Source organism: Eretmochelys imbricata, chromosome 4 (genome assembly GCF_965152235.1).
Source record: "Eretmochelys imbricata isolate rEreImb1 chromosome 4, rEreImb1.hap1, whole genome shotgun sequence".
In the NCBI taxonomy this organism is placed as follows: domain Eukaryota; kingdom Metazoa; phylum Chordata; order Testudines; family Cheloniidae; genus Eretmochelys; species Eretmochelys imbricata.
In genome coordinates, this window is record NC_135575.1 from 118659027 (window position 1) to 118672085 (window position 13059).

Sequence of the window (13059 nt, forward strand, 5' to 3'; positions counted from 1 at the left end):
CAGTAAATTCAGGAGCTGATACAGAATGTCTAATGTATTCCACTGGGTGTTTCAGAAAACAAAGGGCCTCGCTAAAAAATTTAATCAGAAAAATAAGAATGATAATTGGGAATTGATTAAGAACACCCAAAATCCACAATCAAGGAAGAAGGTCATATTGCTTAGAAATCTAACTTGGGTTAGCAGGGAAGTGAAGGGAGCTTTATTTATATTTTTTAATATTATATATAACAAAAGGAAGGGAGATAGTAATGAACATAAAAATCAGAAGCTAGGAATTCTAGAAAATTGAGAAGGGAAGCAAAGGGACAGAAGGAGATAAATCTCAAAATGTAATTGTAAATGGGGAATCATGATTGAGTGGTTATGTTTCTAGTTGGGTCCGATGGGGATCGGTTCTTGGCTTATCTTATTTAACATTTGTATCAGTGACCTGGATGAAAACATAAAATCATTACTGATACAGTTTTCAGGTGACGCTAAAATTTAGGGAGTGGTAAGTAATGAAGATGGCAGATTACTGATACAGAGCGGTCTGGATCTGTTGGTAAGCTCGGTTCAAGCAAACAATAGACATTTTTAATATGTCTAATTGTACATGTATGCATCTAGGAATAAAGAATGAAGATCATACTTACAGGATGGGGGACTTTGTGGAAAGCAGTGACTTAGAAAAAGACTTGTGGGTTGTGATGAATAATCAGAGGAACATAAGCTTCAAGTGTGACACTGTGGCTAAAAGAGCTAATGTGATTCTGGGAATGCATAAACTGGGGAATCTCAAATAGGTTATTTTATGCCTGTATTTGGCACTGGTGCAGTTACGTCTGTATACTGCGTCCAGTTCCGGTGTCCACAATTCAAGAAGGATATTGATAAATTAGAGAGGATTCAAAGATGAGCCACAAGAATGATTAAGGATTAGAAAGCATGCCTTATAATTAAGGCTACATTTTAGTCATGGGTATTTTTAGTCATGGACAGGTCACGGGCAGTAAACCTGTCCATTACTTGTACTATATACTACTAACTAAAACTTGGACCGGGGTCTGTGGGTGCTGGGAAGGGTGGCCTGAGACGATGCTGGGAGTGGACCCCTGCTGATGGGGTGGGGGGGTTGCAAGTGTCAGCCTAGGATCCCCGCTGGTGCCAGGGGTGCAGGGGGCCGCATGGCCCAGGACCCCCATTGGTGCTGGGGCCAGGCAGTGGCACACAACCCGGGACCCCTGCTAGTGCTAGGGGAAGAGGGTTGCCAGGGCTGGCAGACTCCCTACCCAGCTCCGCACATCTCTCAAGAAGCGGCAGGCATGTCCCTGCAGCTCCTAGAGGGAGGGAAGCTCCAAGCGCTGCCCCTGTCATGAGCACCCGCTCTGCAGCTCCCATTGGCCGGGAACCGCAGCCAATGGGAGCTGTGGGACGGTGCCTGCAGGCAGGGGCAGCACTCAGAGCCCCTTGACCCCTCTGCCTAGGAGGAGCTGCAGGGATATGCCGGCCACTTGCAGGGAGTGCCCCTCAAGGTAAGCACCTTCCCGCACCCCAAACCCCTGCCCCGGCCCTGAGCCCCCTCTCACACCCAAACTGCTGCTGGCCCAGGGGCTGCCTGCCACACTGACCGATGCGAAAGTCAGGGAATCTGTGACTTCCATGACCTCTGACAGACATGCAGCCTTACTTATACAGTAATGATAGACGCAGTGAGCTCAATCTATTTAGCTTAAAAGGAGAAGGTTAAGGGCTACCTTGATCAGTTTATCAGTACCTACATGGGGAACAAATATTTGATAGTGGTATCTTCAGTCTTGTAGAGAAACGTATAATGTTGGAAGGTATAATGTTCCAATGGCTGGAAGTTTAAGCTAGACAAAATCAGACTAGAAATAAGTTGTAGATTTTTAACAGAGTAATTAACCATTGAAACAGTTTACCAAGTATCATGATAGATTCTCCATCACTGGCTATTTTAAAATCAAGATTGGATGTTTTTCTAAAAGAGATGCTCTTGGAATCATAGTGGGGAAGTTCTAAGGCCTATGTTATACAGGAGGTTAGATTAGATGATCAGAGTGGTCTGTTTTGGTCTTGGAGTCTATGAATCTATGAATTTAAATATCAGTTGTTGCAGAGTACATGGGCTCTTGATTAAATGTCATTAATTTTGCCCCTGTAAATAAACAGCAGATTAGGAAAATGAAGAGAAGGGCAACAGTCCCCAGGTAAAATTCCCCAAACAAGTAACGGGGTAATCCAATAATAATTATGAAACACTGCCGCTATTCTAGAGATGGCAAATCAGGTACAAATAAAAAAAATACTCAATACATTTTAGTTTGGTTTTGGATTAAATTTCCAAAGAGAATAATCTCAAAAAGGCTCACAGTTCAGTTAAAAAACATCAGGTCAACATCAGAGCAAGATAATTAAGTTTTCTTTTTCCAAATGAGAAGATTTTAAAAGGCCTGTTTCAAAAGCTCAGGTTTCTTCAACACCTCTCCAGAATGAATTCATTCACTCATTCTCTTCTCTGTTTCTGAGAATACCTCCTGCCAAGTGGTAGTTTAATCCTCTTTACAATTATCACACCATCACTTAGTAACTGAGCCCTACAGCAAGATGGACTGAATAAGGAATCAATTGACACATTATTAAATGATCCAGCAAGGGACATTCTTCCAGGCTATGGTACTTACAGAATGTAAACAGGTGTAGATTTTTCCTCTTTTTAACAGCTTTTGAAAGCTTTAAGTTTAAAAAAATCTTTCAGCATATACAGAAATCATAGCAACATTTATTTTAATACTAGATCTTTTTTCAACTCATTTCACTTTTCTTGATTTGAAAATGAGCTCTCTAATACTTGCTCCATGTGGGTGGATGCTGCAATTTGAAAGAAATGACTTTTGATAAGGGCAAAAATCAATACTCAGTGTCTTTCAGCGTTTGCTTGGGTGTGGAGGGAAGGTAATGCCTGTACTTTGTCTCTGCACACAATAATAACCCTACACAGGCTTGGAACATTTTTGTATCTTTTATCCTGTTGAGAGGGTCCATTGACTGCACTGCATTTACATCAAAATGGAGTACCTGTCTTTAAAAAGGGGAACAAAGCCTAACTTTGATACCTGGAAAGATACTAGAACTAATTATTAAACGATCAGTTTGTAAGTACCTAGAGGATAATGGGGGGAAGCTGAAGCCATGATATATCTTGATTTTTAGTAAGGCTTTTGATGCATTCCCATGGGACATTTTTATACACGAACTAGGGAAATGTAGTCTAGATGAAATAACTTTAAGGTGTGTGCTAAACTGATTGGAAAACTATACGCAAAGAGTTGTCAATGGTTTGCTGACATATCTAGTGAGGTCCCACAGAGGTCAGTCCTTGGTCTGGTACTAGTCTATATTTTCATTAATGACTTAGATAATGGTAGGAGTGGAGAGTCCACTTCTAAATTTGCAGATGAGGCCAAGCTGAGAGTGGTTGCTAGTACTTTGGAGGATAGCGTTAGAATTTAAAATAATCTTGACAAATTGGAAAACTGATCTGAATTCAACAAGATGAAGTTCAATAAAGGCAATTACGAAGTACTACACTCTGGAAGATAAAAATCAAATGCAAATTACAAAATGGGGAATAACTGGCTAAGGCAGCAGTACTGCTGAAAGGGATGTGGGAGTTTATAGTAGATCACAAATTGAATGAGTCAACAATGTGATGCAATTTTGAAATTAATTAAACAAAGGGCCAAGTCCTGAAGTCCCCATTGGCAGTTTTCCTACGTAAAGATTTCAGAATTTGACCCCTCCTTTATACAATGGTATAGGCAAAATATATTGTAACAAATGTTTTCCATGAAAGTACAGTCTTGAGACGGTTTATCCTTGAGAGGAGTAGTGTAACTCCCTTTAATGGAGTCAGTTCCCACTTGATATACTATTATCATATGCTAAGTATAGCTTCTGGCAGTATCAGAGGAGCTTTTAATGGTTTTTGTTGTCATGATGTTTAAATAAGAATTTTTTTTTTAAAATACCAAGCTATTACATGAGACTTAAGAGATACATTATTACTCTCATATATCCCCTGTTTCATAAAGGATCGGCTAGTTTTAAAGAACCATTGTGATTAAATGTAACAATGAGGATAGTACACTTCATTATTACTGCTGCAGAAATGCCAAATGTTTCAAGTCAGGGATCAAGGCGCCATTGTACTAGGCCTTGTGCAAACAAATAGTACAAAGCCAGTCCCTTCCCCAGAAAGCTCAAAGTCTAGGATTTAAACAAACACAACAGGTGAATAAACAAGGCAGGCATAAAGGTGAGAGGACAAGGTAGCAGTAGCAAGAGGTGCATTTGTGTAAATTAGTCACAGGTATTCGGTTGCGAGCCTAATCAACGCAACACATTATTTGTTTGTAGACACCATGGCAAAGGTATGTTTTATAGAGAGATTTAAAAGAGGATGGCAGGTGAGTAAATTGTGATCCTTCGGAATCTGAGCCTACCTATTCCTGAGTTACCTCTGAGCCCCAGCCTGCTTAAACATGATGAATCATCCTTGAGCCAGAGAGTATGATGAGTCATCAAAGGCAATTACCTGCAGGTCTTGTAATAGGTCCTATGCCATTCAACCAGGGTTCAACCAATCCACAGGCAAAGACCCATCCAGGTGATCCTGGCTCTTAAAAGAAGCAGCCTGTCCAATCTACTCCACATTACTACCTGGCTGGAAGCTCTCTCTTTGCCAGTAGCTTCATCTCACAGTTCCTGCTCCAGCTAGCCCTTGTTCCTGTTCTAATCATGCTGGTTTCCATGCTAGATAGCCCCTACTTCATTCTGTATCAGCCGGCCACCTGGTGCTTGACAAAGACAAAACTGCAATCTTATTAAACTATTCTAAAAGCTGAAAACTCACATTCAAAATTACAGTTCTCAAGATGACAGGATAACTTATGGAGACATTGTGAAGTTATTTTTCATAGCTATTAAATCCATTTGTTTCTGTCTGTTCATAAGCTTGAAAGCCAGATCTGCGTCCTTACCAGAACATTTCCCCTCATTTCATGTGTACGTGCTCTTATTATTGCTTGGTTTTTCAGGAGCATTGGGCTGCTGCATTCAGGGGGCCTTAGTCAGTATATCAGAGGATGTGCTTTCTTTGCATTTCAAAAGTGAATAAAAGGGCAGAGCCAGATTAATTATCCCTGGAAACATTGTGACTAGCCAAATTGGTAATTCAGCCAGAATATTAAAAATGACAGGGTAAGAAATCTCTTTTATTGGACTTAGCCTTCACCAGAGAGTGTTTTGTTTTGCATCAGTTGTGACACCTAGTATTTAGGTGATGGTAACTGAATGGGACATGTAAAATAATGTTAGGCATAGTACAAACACATGCCCCACACCCCAAAGAGCTTGCATTCTAGAATGTAGATGTGGGACAACAAAGAGGGGAGGAATATACTATAAGGTTGGGGAAAGTCAGGGTTTCATAAAGATTGTGTGAAATTATCATCGGTTCCTGTACACTTAATGACCAATTGTAACTGTGTGTATATATATATACAAATCATAGCTCAATTCTTGTAGGCTTCACAGCAGAGATGAGTTTTTCAGCGGAATTTGAATGTGGAAAGGATAGTGACTTGGGCCGAGATACACAAATGAGATTTAGGCAAAGTGACACTGAACTTCACAATGCTTAACTTTTAGGTGCATAGAAGAATCACTGGCACCACACTGTGATCCATGAGGCTTAGTTAGGCTAGGCTCTCTATACAATGAATGGGGAGGAATAGACACTGTATAATATGATCCACAAAAGCCAGCAGAGTAGGCAGGGAGCTGCTCAAGGCAGCCAATGGGAGATTCTGATGAGATGGGTGCATGCTAAACCCCACCCCTCCAAAGGAGCTAGGCACCCAAGACCAGGTGTGCAGGGAACAGTCTCTCTCTGCCCTTTATCTGCAACCAGGAACCCCCTCCTGGAGTCACTTGGCTTAGACATCTAATTCAACTCTGTTGAGAATGTGTTAGGCACCCACCTCACTCCCCACAAAATAGCTGAAGGAGGCGCCCACCTTATAATTTTTAGCCTAGTGATTACAGCACTCACCGAGGATGTATTCAGGAGACCCAACTTTAATTCCACCCTCTCAGCGGAGGAGAAAGGATTTGAACATGGATGTCCCACCTCTCAGGAGAGTGTTCTAACCACTGAACTATGGGATATTCTGAGACAGGGTGCCCTCTATCTCTCCTATTGAAGCTGTTCCACTGTGGCTAAATACATCACTAGGCCAGGGAAAATGAGAATGACTCTGAAGTTTGGCAACTAGGGTATTAACGGGGGAGGTGGGAGACTGAGGAGCCAGTCCCCCTGCTCCAATCAGACTTTGTTTGTCTTCTATACAACTTGCCTTCTAGCAACCTCTGTCTTTAGAAAAGTGTGTGTGTGTGTGTAATGTCTAGTCCCCTTTGTATTTTTTACTCATGACTGCATGTCAGATATCATGGAAAATATGCAATGTGTGTGTAGCTATTCTTTTATTAGGTCTGCAACCAATGCTTAGTTCTAAACTTTGCCTTGCAAATGAAAGATTTGTTGTGGGTACCATACACATCTGGTTTGAGTGTATGAAGTTACATAAAAACAGAGACGGGAGATATTTCAAAACTCCAGTTGATATCCTGGCTCCATTGAAGTCAATGACAGTTTTGCCATTGACTTCAGTGGGGGCAGAATGTCAGTCTGCATTCCCAGTTTAAAGAAACTGTACCTTGCAATATTGTGTCTCGAATGCTACAGAACATTTTGAAAAATTGTTTTATAAAAACTTGGGTAGTCTAACAAGGGTCATTTAACAACCAGCAGGATAGAAACACTGTCATTTTGATAATATGCAAGTCCTACAATCTAGCTAGAGTTTTCATGATAAATTATTGAAGTTAGTTATCACTTTTTGTACAGTAGAGCATTTGCAGCAGTAAAATCTGAAGCATGTAAACTTGGATTGTATTTCATATCACTGATCTTAGTTAATCCTTGCAATGCTCTCTCTTTTCTTGAGAAAGGTAGCTCTTATTGTAACATCTTTTCCTATATAATATATACCTATAACTTTAGAAATGGGGGGAAAAAAAAATCTGTGTTTGGCTTTATAATCTCAAAACTTTCATTCGGCTCCCTGAAGGCTGTGACAGATTCTTAATATTGTGCTAACCTAAGTACAAAGGGGTGCTACTAAAAATATTGGCCAGCATTTTCAAACCTAGATGTTGAAATCCATATTTAGGCACCTAAGTAACTGGCCTGATTTTCAGAAGTGGTGAGCAGCCTCAGGTCCCATTGAAGTCATGTGAGTGACTCCTCCATCACCTGCTTTAGAGTGCAACATGACTCAGGAGCACCTTGATTGCAATCCTGTGCTCCTCTGAGCTCCTGATCTGGCCCTTAAGTAAGGGTCCTGGAGAAGGTTGGAGGAAGCTCTTTGTACCCTCCCTTCCTCATGAAGTAACTGAAAAATTAGCATGTTTAAACTGGTAATGACTTGCTCTGCTGGCTTGCAATTAATGCAGCCTACTATTGTACTTTGTACTATTGTACAAAAAATTGCTCCAGGTCTCTCAATATAAATGCAATTCACCCAGGCTGCTGTTCTGTATGTTTAATGTACTTTCTTTCAAACAATTCCCAAGAATTACTTCTAATCATAAGATTCTTGCCTCTCTAGTATCTGTAATGTTGGTTTCATTTGTTTTCTGTTCACAGGCTGGACTGCAGACATTTTGTTTCCTGGTGTTTGCTGTCATCTGCCTTGCTGGAGCTACTTATCTGTTTTTTGTCCTGCCCGAAACAAAAAATAAGACCATTAATGAAATCAGCCAGGCATTTGCCAAAAGGAATAAAGTGACTTTAGAAGGGCGGGAGATGAGCCAGTTTTCATCAGAAATGAAATCAAGTGAAGAACAAGAACATAACTTCTCTTCTACACTGGAGAATGGTGAAACTAAAAACAGAATAATCTAAGCATTCAGTGTTCTTTTTATGGAAAAAAAATACCCATATGCTCTGCTGGTTTGGAAAGCATGTGATCATTCTAACAGTTCAGCATTTGTGTTATTAATACCCCTGTGTATGTTGGGGGCGGGAGGGTTGTTTTGTTTTTGTTTTTTAATCCAGGAGAATATGGGCATAAAGTAAATCAGTGGCAGCTGGGAAGTTGAGATGAGGTACAGTGATATCTGGTGGGAACAAGACCCAGAGTTTCCAGGAAACGTGTGGAGTGGATCATCAGGTGAATGGAGGGGGAGGGGATCAGGACTAGGAGAGGGAAACTGGATTGGCAGTGGGAACTGGGTGGAGGGATCCTGAGCAAGGACTGGCTGATCAACATGCCACATGCCAGCTTGCATGGGTGGACCTATATGCTAGTGGCAGAGATTGGGTGTGAGTCAGTGGATGCGAAGAGAAGGAGAGGTAAGTTTTATTTCTCAGCTTTTCCCAATAGGCTTTTAAAATTGCACTTCAAAATGAAAGGGACACTATCGTGGTAATTTTTTCCATCTTCATTTTTAATTTTAGCTGCTGTTCCTCATAAGAACCTCTCTCGCTCCCACTGTCTCCAGAAGACAAACTGCAATTTGTTTCCATAATTACTGACGTGCTTCCTCCCTCCATCCCACAAATACTAGCAAGAGCGCTAGATTGGTGGCACTGCGTTTCTGTTGTTTAAAGCAAATAACAGTGAAGCATTTGTTCTGAAAACAAAAACTCCACATATTCTGAATAGTGGGCTCCGGGGAGATAGGTACAGGAGAAGAAAAAATAATCAAACATTGAGCTGCCCAGACTATAACAATAGTAACATTTTTTAAAAGCACAAGTCCTATTTTCAAAAGTGATTTAGGAGCCAAAGTCTCACTGAAGGCCTATGGGACTAATGCTCTGAAGTGCCTAAGTTAGTTTTGAAAATGGGGCTCAGGCTCCTAAGTCTTTTAGGTGCTTTTAAAAATGTTACCCAATGTCCATTTAATTTCATGATAGGAAAATAGCAGGGGTTTCTGGTTTGTGACATTTACTCTTCCTGATTCTTAGTGTTTTTTAGGCAAGTTATGGCTCACTTTTTAATATTTTTCAATTATTTTCCTTTAATTCCTTAGGTGCTTAGATACTATAGGGATAAGCACTTTCTAAATAAAATAATAAATCCCATAATTAGCAGTCTTTGGGGATAAGTCCTCAATGAGCATGTACAATCTCTTAGGGTGAGCCATGTTTCTCTATGAGCTATTTTGCACAATACTAAAATTGTAAATTTGACATGTATATTTTATTTTTAAAAAGTTGTTCTCAGATGTTTGCCTCGGTGAGGATTTTTTGGTTTTAACCTAATATGTTTTTAAATCATACCCTAAAATAAGTTGTTGTTGCCAAATAATCTATGCTGTATGCTGTTGTTGTAGTAGCCATTTTGGATCCAGGGTATGAGAGAGACAAGGTGAGTGAGGTAATGGCTTTTATTAGACCAACTTCTGTTGCAGGGAGAGAGAGATGACCTTTCCAGTTTACATAGAGTTTGTCTTCAGGTCTGGGAAATGTACTCAGAGGGTACTGCAGTTGGTCCATGGTAGCTGACTTGGGCTCAGGCTATGGGGCTGGTTAATTGCAGTGTAGACGTTGGGCTCAGGCTGGATCCTGGTCTCTAGGGCCCTGTGAGGTGAGAGGGTCCCAGAGCTTGGACTGCAATCTGAGCTCAAACATCTACACCGCAGTTAAACAGCCTCTTAGTCCAAGCCCCGAGAGCCAGAGTCAGGTGGCACACACCAGCCACAGCTGTCTGATTGCAATGTAGACATACCCACTGTCACTGTTAAATACAAGGTGGAACAGATTGTTTAGCATAAGTAGTTAACACATATTTCAAGGGACTATTCAAGGTGAGGTGGCCAGTTACCACCTATCCAGGTATAGGGGAAGGAAAGAAGGGGGGGGGAGCAATAATCTATAGTCCCTCCTCCGTTCCTTCTCCTCCCTCCCCCCTGCCCATGACTGAAGACATGTTAACTGGCTGCTTCATTTTGATGGTATTCAGCTGTGATACACTGAGCACATTTCCCAGACTTGAAGAAGAGCTCTGTGTAAACTCAGAAATTTGTGTCTCACCAATAGAAGTTGATCCAATAAAAGATATTACCTCACCCACCTTGTTTCTCTAAATGCGATATACTGTGATTTGTATATTTTTGTACATACTGCCCATATTAACCATTACTAGAACTTAATTACCCAACGGAGCAACTTCATTGCTGGGTAATAGGAAAGAATGCTCTCGTTCTCCATACCAGATTTTACATTGGGTAGCTACTGATGTCAGTGGAGTTACTCCAATGTATAATTTGGGTAATATCATGGACAATCAGACTGTTCTGCTGCTAAAGAAAAGTGTAATGAATCAGGATTGTGCCAATGGAGAATCTTTTAGGACTAATCAGATCTTTAGGGGGAAAAACTACACCAGTATGTTTCCTTAAAGAAAGTACTTGAAACTGCATAGCTCTTGTGTGCAGCCTGTGTGTGGTTTTGTTTGTCTTTGTTTCTTGGGTTTATTTTATTTTTTGCTACACAGGTTTTTGAAGTAAAAAAAAAAAAAAAAAAAAATCGCCAAAGCCCGTGCTGCTGGGTTGGTGAACAATACGAACATTTAAAATCTCAGTTCGAGCACAGAGGTCTTCCTTTTCCGACTGATAGAATGGTGGGAGAACTTTTACTCAACTTGAGGGGTACCTTACTTCACAAACTAGGCTTGTTCTCAGAGTAAGGTACTACTCCACTGGAGTTAGGTTGTTATAAATGGGCTCTTAATAACAATTAAAATTAATAGTTCATGCTGCTCATCTTCTAAGCACTTCGTAGGCATTAATCCTTGATAATATTGACCTTTGATCAATTAAGACTGCATTGGCATCCTGATATCAGTTTTACTGAACTTCTGAAGCAAGGTTTAACCCTTCAATAATTGAATGCAACCACCAGCAATCTCATTTTGAGCTCAGCTATGAAGGTTCTTTCAGCACCTCATTAAGACCCAAATGTTGTTCACTGCTCTCCTGCCATGCATACAAAGCATGCATAAATGAAGCTTGGACAGAGGATCAGAGAGGGGTCAGGTGAAACCTCCCTTCACAACTAAGGGGCTTTTATAGTACTAGCAACTAGGGCTCTACATCCTCTCTAGGTGAAGGTGCCGTGACATATGGCTCCATTAGCTCCTCTCTTGCCACAGCCTAGATGTGCATGCATGCACTACTGCAAAGAGAGGCATAATAGAAAAGTCTCCATGGCACATAAGGAGTGCAAAGTCCCTTTGAGTAGCCCCCCTGTGTCCTGTCTCGTATGAGCTGTATCACATCAGTTCTGCTGAGTTTAGGGCCTTCTGGGCTTATAGGATAGGGAGCTGTGGAGGTTAGACACCTGTTGATTTGTTCCAAATCTTTCTGTAAGAGAGCAGTACACAGTGAAAATGTCAGCATCAGGGAATATTAGTTCAAACATCCCACTCACTGCCTAGGGGAGGTGATTATAGTATATTCAAACTTGGTTTCTGGGAACACCCAAGATTTGCATAACTCCCTCATTTCCAACCCCAGGTGTGGTTTTGAATTGTTCTCAAGTATTGCGTAGCAACATTTCCCCCCTTCTTATGGTGTTATAACTTCAACAATCAAAGGATAGAATGTAATATGCTGACAGTTCTTCACTGGTTTTTCTATTTGGGTCTACAGACTGTCTACAGCCAAACCTGTACATTTGTCAATGAATGTTCTGTTTGTGCCATGTTTTTCTCTAAAATCTGAATTAATGGGAAAATGCTGCACTGTGTCTTAGTTTTTAAAGCAGTATTAAAAATGGATTGTAAGTGTGTGACTGATCAGTGAAATCTATGTATGAAGTAAAGTATAAGAGTTAAACCAACAAGATGCTAGGGTCTGTTTAATTTCTGGAAAATGTGAGATTATCCAAAGTTGAATGTAAGGTGTCATTACTCAGTTTTCAGTTGTATAACCTGAGTTTTTCGTGTGATTCATTATTAAAATCTTCTATGTACAGTCAGGCCTGGATAGTCTGTTATTTTTCAAATGGAGAGAGTAGAGGTATGGCCCTCAGGATCAGAAGGGGGGGTTTAGGGAGGGGGGCCACATTCAGTATTGAACCAGCAATTGCCTCTTTAAATAGGAGATAAAATAATAAATTAACAATATTGTCTTGGCTGAATAAGAGAGAATGTGTGTGTTGTCAGGGCGTACAAAGGCAGTGATCCAGAGCAAGCAAAAAAGCATCGCTTCTGGCATTTAAAAAAAGGTGAAAACTGAGTTTGCTGCGCTAGGGAAAGAACACAAAGTGGAAGATGTCAGTAAAACTATGCAAAGATAATTCCCAAAATGGTGAAAATTGAAATACTTCCCTGTCAGATCAAACAGACAATGTTCTGTGGTATGCTAGGACAACATTCCGAGAAGGGAAATAGGGCAGATTGCCTGTTGCCATGTAAGTTGCCAATTGCCGCGGTAAAGAGGGAAAAAAAGTTATTCTCCCCCCTTAAAGGCCAGTCAAGAAATGTGCCATGCTCATCACCTCCTATCTGTTCCATCTTTGCCCAAATTTATACATTTTTCATGTTGGTTTTGAAAGTGGGAAGATGATTAATAGCTACCTAGAGGAAACAAGTGAAAGGGTATAGAAGTGGATAAATGAATTCCTTTGTAGGCTTTAGAGTAGCAGCCGTGTTAGTCTGTATTCGCAAAAATAAAAGGAGTACTTGTGGCACCTTAGAAACTAGCCAATTTGAGCATAAGCTTTCGTGAGCTACAGATCTGATGAAGTGAGCTGTAGCTCACGCAAGCTTATGCTCAAATAAATTGGCTAGTCTCTAAGGTGCCACAAGTACTCCTTTTATTTTTGTAGGCTTTACCATCTACGATGATGCGTTAGTGGAAGTGATTAATCCCTTTCAAGGCCAAACCTTATTGAAATATATGTATAGAATTAAGGTAGCC

The 13059-nt window shown here is 40.6% G+C and overlaps 1 protein-coding gene across 1 annotated transcript in view; it reads left to right on the forward strand.

Annotated features, from left to right (window-relative positions):
* The window catches only part of SLC2A9 (solute carrier family 2 member 9), a 169620-nt gene extending 157505 nt beyond the window's left edge, over positions 1-12115 (forward strand). The window contains exon 12 of the mRNA XM_077815849.1: positions 7775-12115. Coding sequence (XP_077671975.1) covers positions 7775-8032 — 258 coding nt within the window. The 3' untranslated portion in view covers positions 8033-12115. The remainder of the gene's footprint in view (positions 1-7774) is intronic.
* Positions 12116-13059: the final 944 nt, after the last annotated feature.